The sequence below is a fragment of the Macaca nemestrina genome, chromosome 18 (assembly GCF_043159975.1).
Source record: "Macaca nemestrina isolate mMacNem1 chromosome 18, mMacNem.hap1, whole genome shotgun sequence".
Taxonomy (NCBI): Eukaryota; Metazoa; Chordata; class Mammalia; order Primates; family Cercopithecidae; genus Macaca; species Macaca nemestrina.
The window spans coordinates 27,712,552-27,739,364 of NC_092142.1; the positions used below are offsets into that span (position 1 = coordinate 27,712,552).

The 26,813-nt window shown below is 54.8% G+C and overlaps 3 protein-coding genes across 6 annotated transcripts; 2 read left to right on the forward strand and 1 right to left on the reverse strand.

The window, feature by feature from the left end:
- The first annotated feature begins 5,802 nt into the window (after nucleotides 1–5,802).
- On the forward strand, nucleotides 5,803–10,069 carry LOC105482883 (yippee like 3). The gene is given in 6 exon segments (XM_011743311.2): nucleotides 5,803–6,229; nucleotides 6,232–6,251; nucleotides 6,912–7,094; nucleotides 7,200–7,243; nucleotides 7,446–7,554; nucleotides 9,585–10,069. Coding segments are annotated over 6 exon segments (597 nt in total). The 5' UTR covers nucleotides 5,803–6,078; the 3' UTR covers nucleotides 9,675–10,069.
- A 353-nt stretch (nucleotides 10,070–10,422) lies between these two features.
- On the forward strand, nucleotides 10,423–17,085 carry LOC105482884 (T-box transcription factor 6). 3 transcript variants are annotated; one of them, XM_071084352.1, is made up of 9 exons: nucleotides 10,423–10,763; nucleotides 11,143–11,308; nucleotides 11,392–11,626; nucleotides 13,163–13,430; nucleotides 13,533–13,679; nucleotides 13,757–13,827; nucleotides 15,832–15,905; nucleotides 15,961–16,171; nucleotides 16,246–17,085. In XM_071084352.1, the coding sequence occupies exons 2-9, from the start codon at nucleotides 11,191–11,193 to the stop codon at nucleotides 16,457–16,459; spliced, it is 1,338 nt and encodes a 445-aa protein (XP_070940453.1). In that variant the 5' UTR covers nucleotides 10,423–10,763; nucleotides 11,143–11,190; the 3' UTR covers nucleotides 16,460–17,085. The 3 variants fall into 3 exon arrangements, with proteins under 3 accessions (XP_070940453.1, XP_011741615.1, XP_011741614.1); XM_011743313.2 differs by having other exon boundaries at nucleotides 10,425–10,763; nucleotides 15,997–16,171; XM_011743312.2 differs by lacking the exon at nucleotides 10,423–10,763 and having other exon boundaries at nucleotides 10,974–11,308; nucleotides 15,997–16,171.
- Nucleotides 17,086–17,274: 189 nt separating this feature from the next.
- On the reverse strand, nucleotides 17,275–26,378 carry LOC105482886 (protein phosphatase 4 catalytic subunit). 2 transcript variants are annotated; one of them, XM_071084353.1, is made up of 9 exons: nucleotides 26,263–26,378; nucleotides 25,880–26,040; nucleotides 21,065–21,116; nucleotides 20,080–20,130; nucleotides 19,768–19,869; nucleotides 19,054–19,227; nucleotides 18,840–18,966; nucleotides 17,803–17,992; nucleotides 17,275–17,725 (listed from the first exon to the last, which is right to left on the reverse strand). In XM_071084353.1, exons 2-9 carry the CDS (start codon nucleotides 25,975–25,977, stop codon nucleotides 17,596–17,598), a joined length of 924 nt encoding a protein of 307 aa, XP_070940454.1. In that variant the 5' UTR covers nucleotides 25,978–26,040; nucleotides 26,263–26,378; the 3' UTR covers nucleotides 17,275–17,595. The 2 variants fall into 2 exon arrangements, with proteins under 2 accessions (XP_070940454.1, XP_011741618.1); XM_011743316.2 differs by lacking the exons at nucleotides 21,065–21,116; nucleotides 25,880–26,040; nucleotides 26,263–26,378 and having other exon boundaries at nucleotides 20,017–20,096.
- Between the last annotated feature and the right edge of the window lie 435 nt (nucleotides 26,379–26,813).

Below are 26,813 nucleotides of genomic sequence, written 5' to 3' on the forward strand. Positions count from 1 at the left end.
TTTATTTTATTTTAATTTTTGAGACGGAGCCTGCCTCTATCACCAGGCTGGAGTGCAGTGGCACAATCCCTGCTCACTACAACCTCCGCCTCCCAGGTTCAAGCAATTCTCCTGCCTCAGCCTCCTGAGTAGCTGGGATTACAGGCGCATGCTGCCGTGCCTGGCTAATTTTTTTTTTTTTTTTTTTTTTAGTAGAGAAAGGGTTTCACCATGTTGCCCAGGCTGGTCACAAACTCCTGAGCTCAGGCAATCTGCCCACCTCAGTCTCCCAAAGCGCTAGGATTACAGGTGTGAGCCACCGCGCCCAGCCAGCATCTTTCAAATCTATCATTGTGAACCATTGGTGATCGTGTGGGATTTTGCTGATAATGGTGTAAGGGTTGGGAACAGCAGCGGGGGGGTGGGGTAGTTTGAGCTGTTTGATTAATAGCCCAGAGGTCTTCTACTAGCCGGTATGAGCCATGTAACTTTCTTACAGACAATATTGGAGTGTTATAAGGGGATATACAGGGTTCAAGGAGTCCGTCACGGACAAGGCCCTCAATTATAGGTTTTAGAGCCATTCTAGCTTCTAAGGGAATAGGGTATTGTTTTCTGCTTACCATTTCCCTGGGAATTTTTTTTTTTTTTTTTTTTGAGACAGTCACTCTGTCACCCAGGCTGGAGTACAATGGTGTGATCTTAGCTCACTGCAACCTCCGCCTCCACGGTTCAAGCAATTCTTCTGCCTCAGCCTCCTGAGTAGCTGGGACTACAGGTGCATGCCACCACATCTGGCTAAGTTTTTAAATATTTTTAGTAGAGATGGAGTTTCACCATGTTGGCCAGGCTGGTCTCAAACTCCTGACCTCAGGTGATCCACCTGCCTCAGCCTCCCAAAGTGCTGGGATTACAGGCGTGAGCCACCACATCCACCCAAGGGAATTTTTATTTTCACACGGATTGGACCTGTAGTTTCCCTCAATTTTCTTTCTTTAACCATATGTCAGGATGCATTCGGCTCTCTTCTGTGGCAGCGAGTAGGTTTAAGGAAGTGAGGAATTTTCCCTGATTAACATATAGGCCTATACCTAATCGTAACATTAAGTCTCTTCCTAACAAATTAGTTCCCACTTTGGGGATTAACAAGAACTTTGTGGTGGCCGGCCTGTTCTCATATTTAACCTGTTTCCTCTAAAATTTTTGCCCTGAATCCCTCCCCTTTAACCCCTGAGACAGTAAGCTCTTCTGTTGAACATGCTAAACTTGAAGGAAGAAAACATAGGGAGGAGCGAGCCACTCCCAAATTGACTACGAAAATGATGAACTCTGGGCTGGGCGCGGTGGCTCACGCCTGTAATCCCAGCACAGCGGGTGGATCACAAGATCAGGAGATCGAGACCATCCTGGCTAACACAGTGAAACCTTGTCTCTACTAAAAATACAAAAAAATAGCTGGGCGTGGTGGCGGGCGCCTGTAGTCCCAGTTACTCGCCAGGCTGAGGCAGGAGAATGGCGTGAACCCAGGAGAGGGAGCTTGCAGTGAGCCTTGATCGCGCCACTGCACTCCAGTCTGGGCGACAGGGCGAGACTCTGTCTCAAAAAAAAAAAAAAGAAAGTGATTAACTCTGATTTAGGTTCCACCGTCAGATTTATCAAGGGCTCCTGGTGGGACTCGAGATGAAAGATGCAGAGCCCTTGATCCCCCTATTCTTCTTCAAATGCCATGAGTGGAAGAACTTCCTTTTTCCTCTCCCTTTCGGGCACTCCCTTTTAAAATGTCCTGGCTTTCCACACCTGAAACATCTGTCTTCCCCTCTTCCCTGGCCTGCTCTGTGACTCTCAGGTTTCATCCTTTTACTTCCTGTGTGGGGTCTCACAGCCCGTTGCTTAGAGGGTTTATAAGTTCTATTTTCCTGGGTTTCCTGTTGTAGAGTTCCCTGTTGTAAAGTGGACAGCATAGTTTTTGCCTTTTGTTTCTGCTTTTTTTCATCCATTTCATCCATTCATACATATAATTTTGGGGCTTCTCTCTCTTTTTTTCTTTTTTCTTTTTTTTTTTTTGAGACAGAGGCTCGCTCTGTCTCCCAGGCTGGAGTGCAGTGGCGCGATCTCGGCTCACTGCAAGCTCTGCCTGCCGGGTGCACGCCATTCTCCTGCCTCAGCCTCCTGAGTACCTGGGACTACAGGCGCCCGACACCACGCTTGGCTAATTTTTTTGTATTTTTTTAGTAGAGACGGGGTTTCACCATGTTAGCCAGGATGGTCTCGATCTCCTGACCTTGTGATCTGCCCACCTCAGCCTCCCAAAGTGCTGGGATTACAGGAGTGAGCCACCATGCCCGGCCTTTGTGCATCTCTTTCTTTTTTTTTTGAGATGGAGTCTCGCTCTGTTGCCCAGGCTGGAGTGCAGTGGTGCAATCTTGGCTCATTGCAAGCTCCGCCTCCCAAGTTCACGCCATTCTCCTGCCTCAGCCTCCCTAGTAGCTGGGACTACAGGCGCCCGCCACCACGCCCGGCTAATTTTTTTTGTATTTTTAGTAGAGATGGCGTTTCATCGTGTTAGCCAGGATGGTCTCGATCTCCTGACCTCGTAATCCGCCCCCCTCGGCTTCCCAAAGTGCTGGGATTACAGGCATGAGCCACTGCGCCCAGCCTGGGCATCTCTTAATTAAAAGTTCCTCTATGGAGCAGTCTTGCCAATTTCCTATCTTTTGTAATTTCTTTCTAATGTCCGGCCAACTGTTGATGATAAAATAGAGCTTTAACATCCCTTGTCTGGCCGGGCGCGGTGGCTCACGCCTGTAATCCCTGCACTTTGGGAGGCCGAGGCGGGCGGATCACGAGGTCAGTAGATCGAGACCATCCTGGCTAACACGGTGAAACCCCGTCTCTACTAAAATACAAAAAATTAGCCGGGCGCGGTGGCGGGCGCCTGTAGTCCCAGCTACTCCGGAGGCTGAGGCAGGAGAATGGCGCGAACCCGGGAGGCGGAGCTTGCAGTGAACCAAGATGGTGCCACTGCACTCCAGCCTGGGCGACAGAGTGAAGACTCCGCCTCAAAAAAAAAAAAAAAAAAAAAAAAAAAAATCCCTTGTCCAAGTGGGTCCTCTATGTCTAAGCCTGAATATTTTCTTATTTGCTCCTTAAGTCTGTTTAAAAATTCCATGGGCCCTTCATCTTTCTCTTGGTGTACATTAAATGCTCAGGAAATATTTTGGGTTCCAGGCACCAATTCCCGAATCCCTTTAATTATCATATCCCTGAGGTCTTTCATGTTTTCTCAGTGGGCTGCATTGCTCCTATCCCACTGAGGGTCCCGGCCTGGGAGTTTCTGCTCTGCTGCTGGGATGTTTTGACCAGGAGGGTGTTCACATTCCCAGACTGTCATAGCGTCCCTGTGGATCATGGTTCTTTCCCCCTCTGCGAAGAGAATACCTCGGGTGGACATTAATTCAGCCCAAGTATACAACTGTGGCCCTAAAAATTGGTCAATTTGATCTGTGACTCCAAAGGGATCATCTGATAATGGTTTGAGTTCCTTTTTCAGATTTCTAACCTCTGAACTAGTTAAGGGGGCATTTACGAAACCAATACCCCCTCCTCCCAGTGCTACTTCTCTTAAGGGAAAAGGGGTTGGGGCAGACTCCTTTGAGGCAGAGGGAAAAGGAAAGTTTTGAATATCCCTCTGGCATTGTTTCCATCTTGTGCTGAAGTTTTCCTGAGGAAAGGACATGTGCCAGTGGCTACTCAATGGGGATGTAGGGCCACAAAGCCCATGGGGCAGGGTTATGTGGAGGAGGGACTGAGTGATTAGCCTGGGGTGGGGGTAGGTAGGGGAAGATGGTCTAGGGGATCCTATACATTGGCATCTTTAGATGTAGAATCTGACTTAACTGGGTTGTCCTGGGGGGGTATTGAATTTGGTTTCTCTTTTACATCATCCTTTAAGGGAAAGGGAAGGACAAGTTCCTGTCTCCAACACAGAGCATAACCTATTTCCTCTTGTGAGACTGGACTTTTTTCATTAACATACTGGATTAAGAGTTGGCATATCCAATCCTTATCTGATCCAAACTTTGGCCAAAAGACCGACAGTCTGAGGATAGGTTCCTTGGTCCAAATAAAACAGCAATATTTTATCATTCGCTGTCTTTCCTTGTGTTTGGTTTTCATTCTCTCTCCAGTACTCTAACATAAGGCCTAGAGGACTGTCAGGGGGAACTTTATCGTCCACTTGGCCTTTTGTACTCCCTGTCTTACTTGGGGTATTTCCATTCTGGAGGTTGGTGCCCGTTTCCTAGGGGCTTAACCTCTCCCTTTTCCCACTGGAGGTTTCTTGCACTCGTGTGAATACTCCCTTCGTCCTTTTTGGCCGCTTCCCTCATGGCAATTTTAGGCCCCTCTTAGCAATAGTGGGTCGGTATAATCCCCCTGACTGGAAAACCGCCCTAAGCCATATGAGGTGACCATGGAACCAAGTCTGGACTCCACACTCGATTCGTGTCCACTGACGTGTCTCAACCACGCACTTAAAACCTCCAAGTGGGCCGGGCGCGGTGGCTCAAGCCTGTAATCCCAGCACTTTGGGAGGCTGAGACGGGTGGATCACCAGGTCAGGAGATCGAGACCATCCTGGCTAACACGGTGAAACCCCGTCCCTACTAAAAAATACAAAAAAAACTAGCCGGGCGAGGTGGCGGGCGCCTGTAGTCCCAGCTACTTGGGAGGCTGAGGCAGGAGAATGGTGTGAACCCGGGAGGCGGAGCTTGCAGTGAGCTGAGATCCGGCCACTGCACTCCAGCCTGGGCGACAGAGCGAGACTCCGTCTCAAAAACAAACGAACAAACAAACAAACAAACAAAAACCTCCAAGTGACCCCGACCACCAAGGAAATACTTTGTCGCCCCAGTAGCAACTTTTCTTATCTTGGTCTGTGCAGAGTTACCCACTCGCCTGGGAATTTTAAGGATCCTTCCTGCCCACGTTGCTGAGAGTCCGGATTTATTTGCCACTTCGGGTGGACCCAATCCTCCCCTCCCGGGGCCACAGCAACAAGGCAGTGGGACGCATCTCACAAGGAAAAGTAATCGCTACCCCTCCCAAAGGATAATGGGATCCTGGAAGACCCCCAAATTTGTTGAAAACAAGCGCTCAGTGTAGTCAAGAAAAACCAGCACTGAGACAAAAGACTTCCCAGCAAGGCATCTTTACTTCTGCAGAAGGGTGCTGCTTGCACTGGTTGTAATCTCAAGAGCACCCCCCCACCTCCTGAACAGAGGAGGGAAGTGGTTTTTAACCCTAACGCAGTTCCTGTTTCTGTGTCCTTTCCCCATTGGCTGGGGGGTTGGACCGCACAATCTGAGCTGATCCCGATTGACTAAGGTTTAACTTTCCCAAATAGGGTAGACTATTTGCGAAAAAGAAGAAAAAGCGAGGGTAGAATCTGTTTACAGCTTATGACCGGGAAGTTGAGTCTTTGAAGAGGAACTCAGCTGTCCCAACAGAGGCATCCGAGGGGCTGCCTGGAGGAGGTGATGCTGGGCAGTAGGAATTGCCTGGTCCGACGCCCTGGCTGCCAAGGGCCTGCCAGGAATGTGCACCTTTGGGTCTTCCCTTCTAAGAGGTGAACTGAGAGTGCCCCTGGCGCTCTGGCAAAGGCCATGGAATGGGCCCACAGTGAGAATTCCAGCTTCGCCTCTTACTAGCTGGATAACCTGGGGAGCCGCGAGACCTCCCTGGGCCTCAGCCCCCGGTACAGTGGAGTCAACGGGAGAAACGGCCTCACGGGATTGATGCGGGGATTAAGCGGGGCACGGGTGGCGGGCAAACGCGGGTCATTATACTCATCTCCCCACGGCAAGCGTCCCAGCGCCAGCCGCTTCCCCGCTCCGCGCCGGGACTAGACCCTCCGACCCCGCCCCTGCGCGGGCCGCGAGCAGGAATGCGAGCAGGCCGGGGGCGCGCGGGCCGCAGCCGCATTTCCGGGCCGGCGGGAGCGGGCGGCGGGGGAGGGGCGGCCGAGGCCTGCGCCGGCCGCCGTGTGACGCGCCCCCTCATTTGCATGCGGAGCGCCCATTGGCCACGGCGGCCGCCGGGATGGGAGGCGGGTCCCCTCCCCCTCCCGCCGCAGCGGCGGCAGCAGCTGGGCTCGGTGTAAACAAGTCCAGGCGCCTGCGAACCCGGGCCGGGGGGGACGGCGCCCGCCAGGAGCGCCCCCCACTCCCAGGCCAGCCCACCCCGGCGGACCGGGCCCCGCGCGCCCAGGCGAGGTGAGGCCCGCGCCGTCAGGGCTGCGTGTCGCCCCGCGCCCCCGCCCAGCCGGCCAGGACTGCCCCCTCCCCCGGCGCCCGCCCCCACCCCCGCGCCCCAGGTGAGCCCCGGGGTCCAGGTAAGGCTCCGCGATGCAGGTAAGAGCCCCTGGGCGTAGAGGAGGCCTCGGCGACCGCAGGTGAGAGCCCCTCCTCTGCTAGGTGACCCTCCACCTTCACGGCGAGGCCTCCTGCCTCCTCCAGGCGGGGGACCCTCTCCCCGATGAACCCCCTAAACCCCCAGTGAACCCCACTGCTCTCCAGATGAGGTCGCAAGGACCAACCAGCGCCTACCCGTCCATGCTCCCCCGAAACTGGGAACTGACAGCCTAGCCCTCCAAAGCCCCTTCCTCCAGCTTCAGCTGCCAGGTCAGCAAGGGTGAGGCCGGAAGCAGGCGGGTGACTCACCCTGGGCTCCTCCGAGCCTCAGTTTCCCCATTGATGCAACCTGAGGCCTCCTCACTGAGTCAAAACTGAGACGCCTCTGGTCCCCGAGAGGCTGCTGGCTCTGGGGAAAGGAGAGAGCAGCCGAGTGTGACAGAGTGAGTCCCCACGGCTCTGGGAGTGCCTCGCATGTGTATGGCCCAGGTCCTGACAGCCCACCTACTCCCTCCCTGGCAGGCACTGGGCTCCCTCTGCTCCCCGTGGGCCGCTCCCCGCGTGGGGCCACTGCCCCCGGCCCCCGCCATGGTGCGGATTTCAAAGCCCAAGACGTTTCAGGCCTACTTGGATGATTGTCACCGGAGGTATAGCTGTGCCCACTGCCGCGCTCACCTGGCCAACCACGACGACCTCATCTCCAAGGTAACCAACCAGGCCACAGTGGGGCTGGAACCTATAGGGGCTGCCTGGCAGCTCCCCACCGGCAGCCCTGACCCCCTCCTCTCTTCCCACCCTCCCACCCTTTAGTCCTTCCAGGGCAGTCAGGGGCGTGCCTACCTCTTCAACTCTGTGTGAGTATCTGGCCTCCCTTCTTGCTTTCCCTGACATCTGTTGTGACCTGTGACCCCTGGCATCCTGCTGAGACTCCCAGAGTTCCCCGGTGCAGGCAGGAAGCTGTGAGCATCATCTCTTGGATGCGGAGGACAGGCACAGTGCTTGAGGGGGGGCCTGTGATGGCAGGACCCTCCCTGGGACTGCCCCATGTCCCCACAGGGTGAACGTGGGCTGCGGGCCAGCCGAGGAGCGGGTGCTGCTGACCGGCCTCCATGCTGTCGCCGACATTCACTGCGAGAACTGCAAGACCACTTTGGGCTGGAAATATGTGAGTCAGCCACCTCTGACCCTAGGCTAGCCTTTGACCTGACCTTCCAACACCTCCTCCTGACAAGCAGTCATCCTATAGCCTTTCAGATTGCATAGGCCTAGCTCACACAAGTCAGACTGTCTTTTCATCCCTCACCACATTTTCTTCTCTTGCACCCTGCAAGGGCTGTAGAACTTTTCTCTTAACCCATCCCTTCTCCCAGGCACTTGGATCCGCATTTGAGAGTTAGGATATAATCAGAGTCACCATTTATTGAATGCTTATGTGCCTTGCACTGTTGTGTGCCTGGCGTCTGTTATCTCATTCAATCATTGCAGTGATCCTGTAGGTAGAAGCTAGTATTATCTCTACAGAACAAGACAGGGAGGCCCAAAGATGTTAGGTAACTTGCCCAAGATCACACAACTGGTAAGTGACAGAATAGGGACCAAATCTGAGTTGGTTGGTTTTTTTTTTTCACTCCAAACTCTTGACCACCAGCTTATATTGTCATTCAGAGTATCAGAAAAAATTGCCCCAGACTGTGCAACAACATGGAGGTTGGGTTCACCAGCCTCCCTTTCCATAGCCCTCATTGCCACTGCTGCTGTCCAGGGTCTGATTTCACTACCCTGAGTCTCATTTCCTTATCTGTCAGTGGAAGATAAAGCCACTGTCTAGCGCCCAGGATTGTTACAGGGATCAGATTAGATGTGGCAAAGGAAGATGCTCTTGGGACACTGCAAGGGACAGGATTCTTCAGGCGTCGCTTGGAGCTGTGGTGCCTCTATGAGGTAGATGCCCCAGGCAAAGCCAGCCAGCCAGCCCTGACCTGAGCTCACTGCTGGCCCTGCCACAGATTGGCTGTGTGTCTCTGGACAGGTGGCTTGGCCACTCGACCTCTATCAGAGATGGCCGGCCGGGCACGGTGGCTCATTCCTGTAATCCCAGCACTTTGGGAGGCCAAGGTGGGTGGATCACGAAGTCAGGAGATTGAGACCATCCTGGCTAACACGGTGAAACCCCGTCTCTACTAAAAATATTTTAAAAATTAGCTGGGTGTGGTGGTGGGCACCTGTAGTCCCAGCTACCCGTGAGGCTGAGGCAGGAGAGTTGTGTGAACCTGGGAGGCGGAGCTTGTAGTGAGCCGAGATTGCACCACTGCACTCTAGCCTGGGCGAGAGAGCGAGACTCCGTCTCAAAAATAATAATAATAAATAAATAAAGAGCTGGCCTAGACAAGAGGTCAAAAACTCAAGTGCCAGGCCAGGCATGATGGTTCATGCCTGTAATCCTAGCACTTTGGGAGACCGAGGCAGGTGGATCATCTGAGGTCAGGAGTTCAAGAACAGCCTGACTAACATGGTGAAACCCCATCTCTACTAAAAATACAAAAATTAGCTCGGCGTGGTGGCGGGTGCCTGTAGTCCCAGCTACTCAGGAGGCTGAGGCAGGAGAATTGCTTGAACCCAGGAGGCGGAGGTTGCGGTGAGCCGAGATCGTGCCGTTGCACTCCAGCTTGGGCAACAGAACGAGACTCCCTCTCAAAACAAAACAAGACAAACAAAAAAAAAACCCTCAAGTACCTGCAAGGCCAAGCAGATACTGTAGATGTGTAAAGGGTAGCATAGACTGGAGGGGTTGGGAGTTGGGGGCAGGCTGGGCAAACTGGAGTGAGCACGGCCTACTTATATTTTAATACTTTAAAGTTATTTTTATTAAACTGCTGTCCAAGAGAGAGTTTATATATGTCGTTTGCCACATATAATACATGTTGTAGGCCAAAATGGCCATGAAGCCACCAGTTTGCAAACCTGAACTGTGAAATCTTTTAGCCATTTCCCTATCTTCTCTGTTGGAGCCATCATTAATACTTGAAAAGTACCTTTGAGTCAGGGAGTTCTACTCTGTGTTTGTGAGAAACGCGGCCCTGCCCCTCCGCCACAGTTTCCTCATATGTAAAATGGGGCCACTCATGTCCACTCCCCAACCCCTGTGCCTTGTGGTGAGACTTGCTCCAGGGATGATGGTCCCGCCCCTCCTTTCAGGAACAGGCCTTTGAGAGCAGCCAGAAGTACAAAGAGGGGAAGTACATCATTGAACTCAACCACATGATCAAAGACAACGGCTGGGACTGACCCCCGCTCCCCGACGCATGTGGCTCCAGCCCGGCCTGGCCGCCAGGGAGCGCCACCGGCTTCCCTCCGCCCAAAGGGAGCTCTGGACCCTCAGGGCCCCTGCAGAGGACGGATCCAGCTCCTGTACATATATTTTATTGCATGCACTGTGACCTTGGGGGGAGAACAGAAGGGGGACGACGCCCCCGCACCTCCTGCGATCTGGCTGGCTTGGATCTCGTTTTTAACCCCCTCCTTCCCTGCTTGCCCTATAGATATGGCCTGTGTTCTGCTCTCCTGGCCCCAGTGCACCGTCTGCTCTGTGAACTCCTCCCACCAAGCCCCTCTGACCCCACGCGTGTCTGTCCCCCTCGTTCTGTAGCGTTTGTACATAATAAAACAATGGAGTGGAGACAGCTCAGGCTCGCGTGTAATCCGGGGAGGGGAAGCTCAAGCGGAGATTTCTGCCCCTATAGACCTGTGCGGTTCTGAGACCCGGCGGGGAATGGGGTAGGCAAGTCGTTCAAGCTGGGTCTCCAGGAACCGGGGCGGTTTCACTGCCGGCGGAGGCCCTGAGCCCACTCTGGCTGCCTACGCTGTGACCTCGCCTGATCTGCGTGTGCTCGTCTGCAGCATTTGGCCGCCGCCTAGGGACAGCGCCCCAGGGAGGCAACCGCGTCGCCGGCCTCGCAGCCCCCTCGCGGCCGGACTACAACTTCCAGCGGCCCCCGCGTGGTCCATCCGGCTCCTTCGGGCGCGCCTCAACGCTGGGCCTGCCGGGAAGTGTAGTTCCGAGGGTTCCCCAGCGTGGGACCTTCTGGGAAACCCTGCCGCGAGGCGTCAGAAGCTGTCGGACTGTGCGCGCCTCCGAACCTTGGAGGCTTGGCTCAGGGTGGAGGTTTTTTTTAAAGCATGGGGACCAGGGAGGACTACGGTGCTCGGGACTGGGCTGCGGCCTCCTCGCGACCCCGAGTGCCCTGTGAAATCAGCTCAGGCCGCATCCCTCCAGCCTGCACTTTCTCTCTGGTCATGCTGCTTCCCTCCAGGGCCCGGCCTCCAAGTGAAGGGGGGCGGAGGGCGGTCACCTGCCAGAAGGTCTGGGGCGCCAAGGTGTGTCCCGGGACTCCAGGCTCCGTCCAGGCTCCATGCCCCGCCCCCCAGCTTATCCCTAGCTGGGGCTCCCCCCCGTGGGAACGGGGACCAGCTGGCCGGAAGCGCCAAACTGCGTCCCTGTCCGAGCCCCGGGGATCAATCAAGCCGAGGAGTTAATTATGTAATGAGGGGGCAGGGGGTCGAGGCTAATGAAGCCGCCCGGGGTGGGGAGGGAGGGAAGGAGGGGACCGTACCCAGGTATCCGGCCCCTGCTCGGACCCCTGAGGCCCCAGGGGTCTCCACCCCAGCCCAAATCCAGGGCCCCAAAGAGGGGAGGGGCTGTGATCCTGGGTCTGGAAGGGGCTGAGCTGTGAGCTATAAAGGGGGCATCTCGCAGCACCGGGGGCTCTAGGCAGCGAGACCTGAGGCCAGACGGAACTACAACATGTACCATCCACGAGAATTGTACCCGTCCCTGGGGGCCGGCTACCGCCTGGGGCCCGCCCAACCTGGGGCCGACTCCAGCTTCCCACCCGGCCTAGCAGAGGGCTACCGCTACCCCGGTGAGCGTTGGGACCAGCTCCTGGGTAGGAGAATAGGGAGGCTGGGGCCCTTGGCTGGCTCCTCATTTTTCCCCGGCTTCCAGACCTGGACACCCCCAAACTGGATTGCTTCCTCTCCGGGATGGAGGCTGCTCCCCGCACCCTGGCCGCACACCCACCTCTGCCCCTTCTGCCCCCTGCCATGGGCACTGAGCCGGCCCCATCAGCTCCAGAGGCCCTCCATTCCCTCCCTGGGGTCAGCCTGAGCCTGGAGAACCGGGAGCTATGGAAGGAGTTCAGCTCTGTGGGAACAGAAATGATCATCACCAAAGCTGGGAGGTGAGGGGCTGGTCAGGGTCCGTGTTTCTGGTGGGGGTCTCCTGGGAAAAGCAGAGTCCCTGAGGAGGGGCTAGGTCTGGGAGGTTCCCTAGGGGCTAGAGTTCTGCCTAGGCTTAGAATCTGACTATGGCCTGGGACAGGGGTTACTCTGTGGCTGGAATCAGGAGTCATTCTGTGACAAGGGCTAAGGGCTAGTCTGTGGAGTCTGTGGCTGAGTTTAGGGACCAATCTATGGCAAGGGTCATGGGTCAGTCTGGGGCAGGGTCAGGAAGTCCTGCTGGGTTATAGGTTAGTGTGTGGCCTAGACCAGTGTCCAGACAAGGACAGGGGGTCAAGGGCCAGCCCAGTGACCAGTATCAGGGAAATCTGACCAGGACTGGGGATCAGTATGCAGCTTGAATAGGACTCAGTATATCTAGGTCCAGGGTCACCCTAGAGGCAGGGACATGGTCAGTGTGTGGCCTGTGACGAGGTCTTTAGGGCAGGAGCTCAAGCCCTAGCGTGGAAAGTCCTCAGCCCTACTGCAGGCAGGGTATATTTTTTCTAAAGCAAATTCATCTAAAAGCTGCAGATTCTGGTGCTGGACATCAGGGGAGGAGAGGAGGGTGGGGACAGGAAGCTCCTAGCAAGAAAGTTAGTCACCCCTGCTTCTGCAAATACGCTTTGAGGGGTAGGAGTCATGGCTCTGTTCCTAACCTGCTGTGTGACAGATCGCTTAACCTGTCTGTCCTGTTTCCCCAAATGTAAAATGAGACAAGAAAACCTTCCAGATCTAAGATTCTGCCCTCGGGGTTCTTTTTTTTATTTTTATTTTTTGAGATGGAGTCTCGCTCTGTTGCCCAGGCTGGAGTGCAGTGGCGCTATCTCGTCAGCTCACCACAACCTCTGCTTCCTGGATTCAAGCGATTCTCCTGCCTCAGCCTCCCGAGTAGCTGGGACTACAGGCACACGCCACCACACCTGGCTAATTTTTTTATTTTTAGTAGAGACAGTGTTTCACCATATTAGCCAGGCTGGGTCTCAAATTTCTGACCTCATGATCTCGCCTCAGCTTCCTAAAGTGCTGGGATTACAGGCGTGAACCACTGCACCTGGCCCTTTTTCCTTTTTCAGAGACAGGGTCTTGCCCTGTTGCCCAGGCTGGAGTGCAGTGGTGCAATTGTGGCTCACTGTAGTCTTGACCTCCCAGGCTCAAGTGACCCTCCTGCCTCAGCCTCTGTAGTAACTGGGACTATCAGTGTGCACCACCATGCCTGGCTAACTTTTTAATTTTTTGTAGAGATGGGGTCTTTCTGTGTTGCCCAAGCTGGTCTTGAATTCCTGGACTCAAGAGATCCTCCCACCTTGGCCTCCCGAAGTATTGGGATTAGAGGTGTGAGCCACAGCCTCCGGCCTGCCCTCTGGGTTCTAATTCCACCTCCCTTGATGTTTCTCTGACAGCTCTGGGGAGCCTGCTGCTATGTCCCGTTACTGGTGCTGGGCCCACCCCTGGCCAGTGGGTAGCACCAGGCCTCTCCTGTCCCCTCCCTTGCACAGGCGCATGTTCCCTGCCTGCCGAGTGTCAGTCACTGGCCTGGACCCCGAGGCCCGTTACTTGTTTCTTCTGGACGTTGTTCCGGTGGACGGGGCTCGCTATCGCTGGCAGGGCCGGCGGTGGGAGCCCAGCGGCAAGGCAGAGCCCCGCCTACCCGACCGTGTCTACATTCACCCCGACTCTCCAGCCACTGGTGCACATTGGATGAGGCAGCCTGTGTCTTTCCATCGTGTCAAGCTCACCAACAGCACGCTGGACCCCCACGGCCACGTGAGGCCCAGGCTGGGACTCTAGGATAGGGTTGGGGGTGCTAGAAGGGAGGCCAAGGCTGGGGCACAGGGCAGGGAATCACTCCCATTTCCTCCCTCCCAGCTGATCCTGCACTCCATGCACAAGTACCAACCCCGCATACACCTAGTTCGGGCAGCTCAGCTCTGCAGCCAGCACTGGGGGGGCATGGCTTCCTTTCGCTTTCCGGAGACCACATTCATCTCTGTGACGGCCTACCAGAACCCACGGGTGAGTGCCCCTGCTTGAGGGGGTGGTGGCGCCCTGCCCAGACCACAGTTGCTTTGACCCTGGATGTGTGTCCCCAGATCACACAACTGAAGATTGCAGCCAATCCCTTTGCCAAAGGCTTCCGGGAGAACGGCAGAAACTGTAAGAGGTGGGAGTTGTTCATTCATTCGTTCATGCATTCAACAAATGTTTATTAATCACTCACTGTGTGCCAGGCACCGTGCTGGACATCAGGAATACAGTGGTAAGTAAAAACATTCATTCACTGACTCAGCAAATACTTATATAGTACCTGCTATGTGCCAGGGACAGTTCCAGGCACTGGAGATAAATCAAACAAAGTAAACCAAAGCCCCAGCCCTGATGGAACTGATTTCTAGTGGGGACAGCAGACAAGCAGACAAGAGAAATAAATAAAATGCCATCTGTTAGGAAGCCATTCTAAAGAGAAGAGAGACCAGGTGCGGTGGCTTGCTTCTGTAATCCCAGCACTCTGGGAGGCTGAGGCGGGCAGATCACCTGAGGTCAGAAGTTTGAGACCAGCCTGCCAACACAGTGAAACCCTGTTTCTACTAAAAATACAAAAATTAGCCAGGCATGGTGGCACGCGCCTGTAATCCCAACTACTCGGGAGGCTGAGGCAGGAGAATCTCTTGAACCCAGGAGGTGGAGGTTGCAGTGAGTCGAGATCGTGCCATTGCATTCCAGCCTAGGCAACAAGAGTAAAACTTCGTATCAAAAAAGAAAGAAAGAAAGAAAACTCTGTCACAAAAAAAAAAAAGGAAAAAAGGAGAAGAGAAATAAACAGGAAAGGATAGGAAGGACTGGGGTGAGCTATTAGATAAGAGGCCTGAAAAGGCCTCGGCAGGAAGAAGACACTTGAGAAAGAGCTGAAGGAAGTATGGGAGGGAGCCAGGTGGGCATCTGGCAAAGCACACTAGGGAGTGGGAACAGCACGTGCAAAGGCCCTGAGGTGGGGCTGTGCCTGTGGCGTGGCTGCAGTGGAGTGAGTAGGAGTCAGGCAGGGGAGGGGAAGCCAGGTTATCTTGGACAGTAAAGGTTCCATAAGGCCGTGGGAACTGTTCCAAGTGTAGCCCCTCAGAGCTGGCCCCTGCCCTCAAGGAGCTTCCAGTTTGTCAGAAGAGACAGACATGAACCAAGGAGTCACTCCACCAAATGCAAAAGCATTTGCATTTAACTGTCTCATAACTGTGACAGATGTTATGAGGGAGGGGTGTGTGCTCTCGGAGATCAGGGAGGACTTCCTTGAGGAACTTGCGCTAGCACTAAGGCAAGGATAGGTTTGGTGGCTCATGCCTGTAGTCACAGCGCTTTAGGAGGCTGAGATGGAAAGATCACTTGAGCCCAGGAGTCGGAGGATGCAGTGAGCTGTGACCATGTCACTGCACTCCAGACTGCACTCCAGCCTGGGCAACATAGCAAGACTGCATCTCAAATTTTAAAAATGAAAAGAAAAAGGGGCCGGGCGAGGTGGCTCAAGCCTGTAATCCCAGCACTTTGGGAGGCCGAGATGGGCGGATCACGAGGTCAGGAGATCGAGACCATCCTGGCTAACACAGTGAAACCCCGTCTCTACTAAAAATACAAAAACTTAGCCGGGCGAGGTGGCAGGCGCCTGTAGTCCCAGCTACTCGGGAGGCTGAGGCAGGAGAATGGCGTGAACCCGGGAGGCGGAGCTTGCAGTGAGCTGAGATCCGGCCACTGCACTCCAGCCTGGGTGACAGAGCGATACTCCGTCTCAAAAAAAAAAAAAAAAAAAAAAAAAGGATGGGTTCAGCAGGTGAAGAGGGGACAGAAGAGGATTCCAGAGAGAGGCTCAGAGTGGAGATGGGGCAGAAGGATGAGCTAGGTGAGACCGTGCCCTGGCCTTGCCTCTGGGAAGGAGTTTCCATTGATACTAAACACAATAGTAAAGCATGGACAAGCTTGAGCAGGGACAAAATTCCAGCTCTGCCACTTTCTAGTTATTTAATTTTCTGGCCTTCAGTTTCATCTGTAAAATGGGTATAATGATGGCCCCTACCCAACAGGGTCCCTGGGAGGGTGAAATGCCTGGCACTGGGTAAGTACTGTTATTACCATCACCATGGCCATCACCGTCATCATCATCATCACCACCACTGTTTCCCAGGGAGCGAGATGCCCGTGTGAAGAGGAAACTGCGGGGCCCAGAGCCAGCAGCCACAGAGGCCTATGGGAGCGGAGGTGAGTATAGTCCCGATGGCGATGGGGCCAGGCCTGAGACACGGATCCTCCCTAGCCCAACCTCTCCCTTCCCTCTCCCCGGACGCACCAGGTGGTCCCTGCGACTCCACTCTGGGTGGAGACATTCATGAATCAGACCCAGAACAGGCCTCAGCCCCCGGGGAAGTCACCACTGCCCTGGCACCTCCGTGTGGTGGCCCCAGTGCCGAGGCCTACCTCATGCACCCTGCGGCTTTCCACGGGGCCCCCAGTCACCTTCCCACCAGGTGAGTGGGACAGGGGACCAGGCGGGGCTGCGGGACCCTCGGCACTGCTCTGACATCCTTCTCTCCCATGTCAGGAGCCCCAGCTTCCCGGAGGCTCCAGACTCTGGGCGCTCAGGCCCCTACTCGGCTGCATTTCTGGAGCTGCCACCCGGGCCAGGGGGCTCCGGGTACCCAGCGGCTCCACCGGCGGCACCCTTTGCCCCGCACTTTCTCCAAGGGGGCCCCTTCCCTTTACCATACCCTGGGCCTGGGGGCTATCTGGATGTGGGCTCCAAACCCATGTACTGAGCCATTGCTGGGCCCCTCTGCCTCCATCACAAACCTCCTGCTCCCTTCCCCCAGCCCTGGAGCCCCCTCACCTCCACCATCCCCATCCCCCACACCAAATGGCTGCCTTGGGCCTGCCCACCCCCCCCACAACTTCACACCTTGATTTCACTCCCACCCCGCTCTGGCTTCAAAGCCCAACCAAGGCTGCTGGGAGTCCAGCTGGGGCCGGCTTCCCCTTCCCGGCTCTCACCTCCGTGTGAATGGAAGGGGCTCTGCCTGGCCAAATGGGGCTACAGACCAGTATCCCCACCTACCGGGTCCCCCTGTGAGCCCTTGGGGGGGGGCTCAATCCCCACCCCCACACCACTAGTGCAGGCCACACCAGTCTGTTGTTCTGGGACCAGAGTATTTTTGTTAATAAAACTCAAAAGCCATCCATGCTCAGGAAACATTGAAGCTCCTGTGTTTGGCCCTGGGCGGGGCTGGGTGAGCAAAGGCTTTGCTGGGAGACCCAGACCCAGATCTAAACCTGTGTTTCCAGCTGCCTGACCTAGCACGAAATCTACCAGCTCTCTAGGCCCATCTCTTCAGGAAAGTGGAGAAATCAGAATCTCGTGATGCTGTTAATAAGGCTGCCATGAGAACAGAGCCCTCTCCCTAGCACTGGGGAAGCCAGCGGGCAGCGGCCCCTGGAGGCCCTGGGCAAGCTGACTGGCCTGAGCCTGGCCATCCTGGCAGGTCGGGGCCCTGAAGCAGTCAAGGCCCTGAGGTCCACCCCAGGTCCCAGGCCAGCAACCCTATGCATTCCCAACCAAGTCTGGCAAAAACCCAAAGACCATTTTTCTTCTTTTATTAGAATTTTTTTTTTCTTTTTTTTCTCAAAATTTTTATCTAAAAACAAACAGAAAAAAGAAGGAAAAAAAGAAAAAAAAATTATTGGAAACTTCATGGTTCAAGTGGGGAGAGAGGAGAGGAGGAACATGGAGCTGGGTCTCCAGGCCTCTCCAGAGAAGTCCTCACCCTCGAAGCACCCTCTTGGGGAAGAGCAGAGCCGGGACAGCTCCCCCCACAACGCCCAGCCTCCGTCTGAGGAAGAAGGCAGAGTCACAGTGGTCCGAGGGCCAGAAGGGCTGTAGGGGCAGGGGCCGGGGGGGTCACAGGAAGTAGTCAGCCACGGGCTTCTTGGAGGGGATGCCCCGTGTCTCTTGGGGAGCGGCCTCAAAGATGATGAAATCTTTCTGGAGATGCTCGTCCAGCTCCAAGATGGCTGCCACATTTCCACAGCTGGAAGGCGGGGCAGCAGGGTCAGAAGCAGCTCGGCTCAGATGCCCGCCCCTCCCAGCCCGGCCCAGCTGGCTCACCGGTAGCAGTAGTTGGGTGCCGACCACACAGTGAGCACGGTCTCATTGAAGTGCCACTTGTAACCTTCCATCACCAGTTGGTGGGCACGGCAGATCATGTCAATGTCGTTGGCTGCATTGAACTGGGCCACCACGTCACTGCCAAATAGGTAGCCAGCCCCTCGGGGGCTCACGCCCCAGCCTGTGGTGTCTGATGGGGCAAGGGAGGGATGCAGAGGGATATCCTCAGGCTTCTCCGGCTGCCAGCACTGCCCCTTGAGGGTGAGCAGCCTGGCCCCTCCCCAAGTCCACCAGAGGCCCATGGGACCAGAGCATGGGGCCTGAATATGGTCTGTGGGATGGTGGGGACCAGGACAGCAAATGTAGGGGCAGATGAGCTCCAGAGGAGAAAGAATGCCCAATGGCTGGGACCTCCTCATAATGACAGTGATCACATAATCCCCTGGCCAAACAGTAACCAGGAGTGAAAGGGGTGCTCCCAAAGACAGAAGGGCACCCAGTGCTGTCACAGAGCGGTCGGGAGTGGCTGTGGAGCAGTGGCTGCATGTGTGCGTGTGTCTGTGTGTGTGTGGCTGTGGAGCAGAGGCCTCACGTGCGTGTGGCTATGATGGAGCAGACAGAGAGTGTGTGTGTGCGCGTGTGTGCCTGTCTGTATGTGTGACAACAAGAACTCTGGCTGGTCCTCAGAAGACCTGACTTTAAATCTCAGCTCTGCTCTACACTAGTGGAGAACCCACAAAATGAGGGGTCTCAGGGGGCTATCATTCTGGGGTTCTGACCTCTGAAGAAGCTGCTGTCATGTTCCAAGATCCCTTCACTTCAGGGAGCAATGACTTAGTTGTCCACTACAGCCCTCTGAGCCATGCCCCAAGCCACTGTGCGTTCAAAGCATCTGTCATGCAGGCCTCCCTGCTCAACCTCCAGGGTTCCAGCCATTTGGTAGGTGGAGGACAGATGCCAGTGAAGGCCAGCCCTGCTCCCTCTCTTTCCCAACCCCTCCTGGCTGTCCCTGTCTGCCCCTGCCCACATGCCCTCACCTTCTGGGTCAGACCAGAGGAGGTCACACATGGGCCCATCATGAGGCACCTCTTGCTTTCGGTCAATTGTCCGAATCTGATCCAGGGTCTGGATGGAGGGGGAGAGACCCCCGTGCACACAGAAGATCTACAGGGGACAGCAAGGAAAGAGGGCGGGGCTGAGGCCTGGAGCCCCCCTCCTCTCCCCGTCCCATGGAGCCCTGAGCTGGCCTACCTTGCCATCGATGATGGCTGACAGGCTGAGGTAGTCGAAGATCTCGGTGCAGTAGCGCCACACAGTCACCGAGCCGTACTTGCGCAGGCACTCATCGTAGAATCCGTAGACCTGCGTGATCTGGCGACTCTCATGGTTGCCCCGGATGAGCGTGATGCGGTCAGGATAGCGAACCTGGGGGTGGCCACCAAGCCGGGGCTGGCTCCTAGACGGTCTCTCCACACATCCCTCTCTGACCTCCTCATGCCATCCTCACAACCACTGCCCAGCACACTCTTGGAACCTCTCGCCTGATCGTGTGGCATCAGCCACCTCCCAGGCCTGCAGGACCCCTCCAGAGAATGTAAACCTGACCCATCCCCATCAACTATGAACCTAATGGCTCTTCTTTCACCTGCCAGACACAGACCGGGTCCCTAAGCAAGGCACCCAGGCCCTTTGTCATCTGGCCCCACACTGCCTCTCCCACCAGTGGCATCAATGACCTGCCACATTCGCAACAGTGAGCCTCTGCCCCTCCCAGAATGCTGCCCCACTGGCCTCACCACCACCCCCCCTGAGTCTCTGACCACCCCCAAAAGCAGGATCGGTCCATCATCAGTGACACAGCTCCAAGGTGGGGCTGGCCACAGTAGGAGATGAGGGTAGAATGGACTAAGACAGGCCCGACCCGAGGTGGCCCAGGTTGGGGGTGCAGAAGCCGGGGACTACCACCTTAAGTGCCAGCAGCAGGAGGAACGTTTCGACACTGTAGAAGCCACGGTCCACAAAGTCCCCCATGAAGAGGTAGTTGGTCTCAGGGACATCGCCACCCACCTGTGGGGAAGTAGAAAGTTTTGCCCTGTCCTAAACAGTCCCCTACCCCCTACCTGTTTCTGTCCAGCAGAGGCCCTTCTTCCACAACTGCCCATCTAACTCGGGGCCTCTTGCCCCCACTCCACACCCTCAAATTAAGGCTCTCACCCTCGATTAAAGGGGTCTTCTAGTCATCCCCGTTACATTTCGCAGTAGTGGCCACACACTTACTCTGAACAGCTCTTTGAGGTCATAGAATTGTCCATGGATGTCACCGCACACCTGGGGAGCAGGAAGGGGGGATTGGAACTCGAGCAGTGGGAGTTGCCAGGGACGACCCTCCAAACACCCACTGCTTTAGGGAGCTTTATCACTCTTGGCTACACCTCTGCTTCCTAGGGCCAAAATTCTCCTCTCCCACACCAAGTCAGTCTGCTCCAGAAACACACCCGCTGTCCCACGCTGAGTACCAACTATTCTGTAGGCAAGAGCTAGAACTAAGTCCTTCCAGGTAGATGTCCCGGCCCCCTCCTCTCTCCACTCCCCTCAAAGTACCCAGAATCAAGTTACTAACACAGAGCCCTGGAGACATGTGAGCAGAATCACTCACCAAATAGGAGTCCTTCTGCCCTGGCCAAGAATCTCCACTAACAAATCCAAAGTCCCTTCCCACACCCCTCTTTCTTTCCTTTTTCTTTTCTTCTCTTCTTTTCTTTTTCTTTCTTTTCTTTCTTTCCTTTTTTTCTTCCTTCCTTCCTTCCTCTCTCTCTCTCTTTCTCTCGAGACACAGTCTCCCTCTGTCACCCAGGCTGGAGGGAAGTGGCCCGATCTTGGCTCACTGCAATCTCCACCTCCCAGGTTCAAGCGATTCTTCTGCCTCAGCCTCCCAAGGAGCTGGGATTACAGGCACCTGCCACCACAGGTGGCTAATTTTTGTATTTTTAGTAGAGACGGGGTTTCACCATGTTGGCCAGGCTGGTCTTGAACTCCTGACATCAAGTGATGTGCCCATCTTGCCCTCCCAAAGTGCTGGGATTACAGGTGTGAGCCACTGTGCACAGCAACCCCCACTTCTTGTAACAGTGCTCCCTTGAAGATGAGGGAAAGGACAGACAAAAGAGGCTTAGGGGTGGGCTTATAGAGCCCCCAAGATGAAGAGGAAAGTCCATGTGCCTAAAAGACCAGGCCCGGCTCTGCAGGGACAGCAGGTACTCACTGTGACTGGCGAGTCCACTCTCTGCACGTTGCTCTCCTCTACCAAGATCTCTCTGGAGACAGGAGAAGACCAGGGTCACCACAGCCAGGCCAGCCCAGCCCAATTCCTGACCTTTTTTGGCAGGGAGGGGAGGATATGAGGTGGTTCTTGAACCTCCAGGGGGCAGGAGTGAAGCATACAGTCTCCCCAGAACAGGCTGGCCACAGCCCTCCAGCATGCAACACCCTTCCGTGGCTCCCTGCTGCCAAAAGGACAAAGTCCAAGTTCTTATTCCAGCGTTCCAGGCCTTCTGAGCAGGCTGGGACTTTTCCAGCCCTGACTCCCCCTTAAGCTCCCTCTTCCGCATCCAGGACTCACTCCTGGGAGGCGGGTCTCCCCAGCCTCTCCACAGCAGAGCTTAAGTAACTCTTGGCCAATCACAGAGCCCTTCTCCCAGGCTATCCAGATACAAGGGTAGGTGCCCAGGACAGGCCCACCAGTGGATGCACCTTCAAAGTGATGCGCTCTTGGCCAGGCGCGGTGGCTCACACCTGTAATCCCAGCACTTTGGGAGGCCAAGGCACGCAGATCACGAGGTCAGGAGTTCGAGACCAGCCTGACCAACATGGTGAAACCCCATCTCTACTAAAAATACAAAAATTAGCCAGGCGTGGTGGTGCATGCTTGTAATCCCAGCTACTCAGGAGACTGGGGCAGAAGAATTGCTTGAACCTGGTAGGCGGGGGTTGCAGTGAGCCGAGATCGGGCCACTGCACTCCAGCCTGGGTGACAGAGCAAGGCTGTCTCCCAAAAAAAAAAAAAAAAAAAAGTGAGATGCTCTTGCCACGTGTTCAATATTTCTTTACGACTACAAGGACTTAAATATTTTCTATTTCTCCTTGCGGTGCAGTCTACTTCTACTTGAGTGAGCAGGAGATGAAATCACTTTGCCAGGTAAGACACCCAAATTTTTTTTTTTTTTGAGACAGAGTCTGGCTCCATTGCCCAGTCTAGAGTGCTGTGGCGCCATCTTTGCTCACTGCAACCTCTGCCTCCTGGGTTCAAGCGATTCTCCTGCTTCAACCTCCCAAGTAGCTGGGATTACAGGCGTGTGCCACCAGGCCCGGCTGATTTTTGTATTTTTAGTGGAGACGGGGTTGCACTATGTTGTCCACGCTGGTCTCGAACTCCTGACCTCAGGTGATCCACCCACTTCTGCCTCCCAAAGTGCTGGGACTACAGGCGTGAGCCACTGCACCCAGCCTATAGACACCCAATTTAAGCAATACTATATTTCCAAATTTTGCCTGGTAACAGCAGCAGTGAACATTTGAGCTCATACTGTGTGCCAGGAATGTTATTAAGAGCTTGACAGGTAGGTACTATGATTCCCAGTACTCAGATGAAGACACTGAAGCATGGGAGGAGGCTGGCTTGGTGCCAGTAACACAGGTGGGATGTGATCCAGGGAAGCCTGGCTCTCGGGTCTGATTCTTTATCAAGATATTCTGATGTGGGAGCCCAACTCGCCTGGCCCCCCTCTTTCTGCCAATCTCTTCCCTTAGAATGAGTTTCCTGAGCTCAGTGGACAGGAGGATTCACTTAGGCCCCTTGCTCTGTATAGCAGAGGCAGCAGGAAGGAGGTCTCCCTGGCTTTCTGGGAAAAGGAGGCGGCACTGGCAGTGGTCCGAGAGGCCACACCAGCACCTGTACTGTCCCACTTGCACTGCTTCTTGTGCTGAACATCCTTCCCCATCAACTGCTCACAGTGACTTTTCCAACAGACTGGTGAGGTTCTCTTCAGCCTCATATAACAGTAAAGAAACCGAAGCTAGGTTGGGCACGGTGGCTCACGCCTGTAATCCCAGCACTTTGGGAAGCCAAGGTGGGTGGATCATGAGGTCAAGAGATTGAGACCATCCTGGCCAACATGGTGAAACCCCGTCTCTACTAAAAATACAAAAATTAGCTGGGCATGGTGGTGTGTGCCTGTAAACCCAGCTACTCAGGAGGCTGATGTAGGAGAATCACTTGAACCTGGGAGGCGGAGGTTGCCGTGAGCCAAGATCGCACCATCGCACTCTAGCCTGGGCGACAAGAGCGAAACTCCGTCTCAAAAAAAAAAAAAAAAAAAAAAAAAAGGGCAAGAAAAAAAGAAACTGAAGCGGCAGGGTCAAGGTTACCAAGCTGGAGAGTGGCTAAATTGGAACCCAGAAGCCCAATTTCCTAAGAATTTATGCCAGCCCCTTCCACAGACCCTGAGTGAAAACCTGAAACCCAGGGAGGTCACATGCAGGGCCCGTGCTCTCGGAAAAGCACCCCTCAGTGCCGGCACGACCCCATTATGGTCTGGGGATCAGGCCCAGATTCCAGCCCCAGTTCTGTCACTTGCAGTACTTCACCAGCCCTATCATGACCTGCCTGCAGTAACAGCTACCAGCGCAGCAGGCCCTGTGCCCAGATACCCAGACTCTCAACTGCATGTCATTATCATTTCAAAAAATCAGAAAGTGACTTGACAAGGGTCATATTGTTTCTAGGTGACAAGGCAAAGATTCATACTGAAGACCACCTGATTCAAAAGCTCAGCTCTTCTGTGCTAGTATTTCTAGGAGCAGCAATTTCAGCTCAGACACTGCGGACCTCTGTGTTTCCACGGGTTTCACCTGCATCTCTGTGCCCTCTGGGCAAGCTGGTGCTCTTGACACTACCAGCCTCAGCCTGGGTCTCTGTTGGGTCCCCAGGAGGCCATAACCAGGTATCAGAGCTGGCCCCGCTTCAGACTGAGCCTTGGCCTAGTACCTCCTAGTTTCACTCAGTTTCAACTGGGCAGGACCCTCCACCCCTCAGTCTTCCATGGCTCCCTGCTGCCTCACACCACACATCAAAACCTAAATGCCTCTGCCTGGTTCTCAGTGACCACGGAGCACAGTCAAAGACCTGGATGCAAAACTAACTTCCCCTCCGACTAGCTGCGTGAGTTGGACAAGACATTATCTACTCAGAGGCTCAGTTTCCTCTGCTATGAAATGGGGCTAAATACTCAGCCCGCCCTGCCTATTCCTTAGGCTGTTGCAAGGAGCCATGGAGACTGAATACATAACTTCCTGCTATTCTGCAAACTCCAGCATGCTATCCAAGCTTTGCCTACCATCACCACCACGCTGATTCAGGGCCTGTGACGGAGATAAGACTTCAGGGTTAAAGAACAGAGCCACGCAATAACAGGTATAAGTTCCTAAAAATGCCAATCAGGACTGAGGGAGAGGGAAAAACTAAAAACACCGTGGGGCTAGTCTGGTCAGGGACATTTTCTTGAGCTGGCAAAAGAGAAAAGCCACAGACGGGTGGTGAAAAAGAGGCCGACCTTGCTCAACATCCCCTCACAGGCCCTGTCTGGCTGCAGGGAGTCTATGTGAGGCAGGGCCAAGCAAAGAGCCTGACGGTCACAGATTCAGGACCCAGCTCTGCCACATCCTCAGTGGGTGACCTCAGTCAAGTCACCAGACCTCTACGAGTCATGGCTTCCTGTGTGATAAAATGGAACAAATGATTCCAACCTCACAGGATTGCTGGGGGGAAGAGATGGACAAAAGTTTTTTTTACCAGTACAGGGCCAGGCCAACAGTGGCCCTATACAGGCCAATGTTTATTGTTCAATAAACATAGGGTAATTCTGCGGGTTCTTCTGCCACAATTCTCCAGCCTGGTAGAAGCCACAATCACACAGTGCCCCAGAGGAGGCAGGTAATAATTAAACCCCTGACTGTTCCCCATACATCTCAGGGCCTCCACTGTTACATTCGTTCTGCTTGGAATGCCCTTCCCTCACTGGCCCTGCCTCCATCAGCTAGCCAAATTATCTTCATCCTTCAAGGCCTACCTCCACTCAAAAGCCTTCCCTGATGGCTTTAACCCATCTCATTATTGCCCTCTTCCAAGAGAAATAGAATACCTGGTGATTATCAAGCACGTATGCTGTACCAAGACACTGTGCTAACCTCATCTCAAGCACCAACTCACTGAACCTTCACAACCATCTTATTAAGTACTATTAACTCCGCTTTACAAATAAAGACACCTTAAGATCACTAACACAGCTAGAAAGCGGCAGAATTCAGATTCAAACCTAGAGCCATCTCACACTGCAAAACCCAGAGCCTTAACCACTGCTTCATCCTACTTCCCACAGAACTCTGAACTGGCCTCCCTCCCTATCATGCTTTACCCTAGCTTACTTGCTACGATTTCTCAGGCTCCCACCCTGAACGTGAGTAATCCAACTCCACACCTTTTTGCATTATGGCCTGAAAAAGGACGGGACACTAAGAGCTGGCTTCCGATCCTCATTCCCTACTTGTGGGTAACTTTTAACATGAAAGTTCTCACCTGTAAAATGAGTACAATACCACCAACCTTTAAGGGTTGTTGTAATTAAAGGACTTTTATAAATCACAGGGTCTTTAACTTTCCTGTCTTAAATCTTTGATTTTTGGCTCTTTTACCACCTCCTTATTCGAGGACTGTCCCACAGTTCGGCCCCCCTCCAACAAGCTTCCGACCCCCGACAGATGGACTTGTTTCCTTGAGTTTCCTAAGTACTTTACGTAACATTCTTACTCTACTAGAAACACATCGTCTAATACTTTAAGTGTCTTTATCCGCTCTGTCTTCCCCGAGCAGGCTAGCTTTTCCTCGAGGGCAGCGGTTCCATCCTGCTCCTCTCTGGGAAAGCTTCCAGGGCGAGGCAAGCCCAAAGTTCTCAGTTGGGTTTGCCCCAGGACAGAACCCGTGGGCGGCGGCTTGGCCTCCCTTCCCCAGGGCCAATGGGCTCACCTGGCTTTAGCGCACAGGGCCTTGACTTCGCTCTCCTTGATGAGCTCGCAGCGACGCAGCTGCTCGATCTGCCGGTCCAGGTCGCTGATCTCCGCCATGGCCCACCCCCGGCGCGGGTCAGAGTCGGGGCCGCCGCCCCCTCCGTACCGCACAGGGGTCTCCTGGGAAAGGCCAAGACGAGCCCGCGGATCAGAGTGTCCGTGCGGGGCGCGGGGCGGACAACTCGATTCTAGAGCCGGCCCGGCTCCCCCACCCCCGCCTCCCCTCACATCGGCCTCAGGACCCCCCAGCGTCCCACGGCCCGGCCGCAACCCCGCTAACTCCCGTCGAACCCCGCGGTCCCGCGCTAAGGACGGTGACTTAGAGGAGTCTGGCAATATTACCGCCGCTGCGACTCCGGTTCCGGCTCTCCGGCTCCCTGCCTCCCTCTTTCACTCCGCTTTGGGCCGCAGCCACCGCCGCCGCCGCTTCTACTTCCGGCCCCGCCGCGGAAGCAAAGGGAGGCCAGTTCCGCCGCGCGCCGGATGTGGCGTCATACACGCTCCTCTCCCTCCTTCGCAGCGACCCCTGCACCACTTCCCCAACCGCAGATGGGGAAGAAGCAGGAGGATCCCGGTGGAGGCCAGGGGCAGTTTTGTGGGCTCTGTTGCTGGGCGATGTGGAGGCTGTTAGAAACCCTAGAACAGTCACCTCCCCTTTCATTTTATACAAATGTTTTAACAGCTTTCTTTCTTTCTTTTTGAGGCGGAGTTTTGCTCTTGCCCAGGCGGGAGTGCAGTGGCACGATCTCGGCTCACCGCAACCTCCACCTCCCGGGTTCAAGCAATCCTCCTGCCTCAACCTCCTTAGTAGCTGGGGTTACAGGCATGCGCCACCACGCCGGGCTAATTTTGTATTTTTAACAGAGACGTGGTTTCTCCATGTTGGTCAGACT

Bases quoted from the DNA above. Each gene is read 5' to 3' on its own strand.
- LOC105482884 (XM_071084352.1), top strand. From the start codon at position 11,191: ATGTACCATCCACGAGAATTGTACCCGTCCCTGGGGGCCGGCTACCGC. The intron at 13,431-13,532 runs GTGAGGCCCAGG...CCTCCCTCCCAG, and splicing joins CGCTGGACCCCCACGGCCAC to CTGATCCTGCACTCCATGCA. The intron at 13,680-13,756 runs GTGAGTGCCCCT...GTGTGTCCCCAG, and splicing joins CGGCCTACCAGAACCCACGG to ATCACACAACTGAAGATTGC.
- LOC105482886 (XM_071084353.1), bottom strand. From the start codon at position 25,977: ATGGCGGAGATCAGCGACCTGGACCGGCAGATCGAGCAGCTGCGTCGC. The intron at 21,117-25,879 runs GTGAGCCCATTG...TCCTGTCTCCAG, and splicing joins GCCCTGTGCGCTAAAGCCAG to AGAGATCTTGGTAGAGGAGA. The intron at 17,726-17,802 runs GTGAGCCAGCTG...CCCGCCTTCCAG, and splicing joins GCACCCAACTACTGCTACCG to CTGTGGAAATGTGGCAGCCA.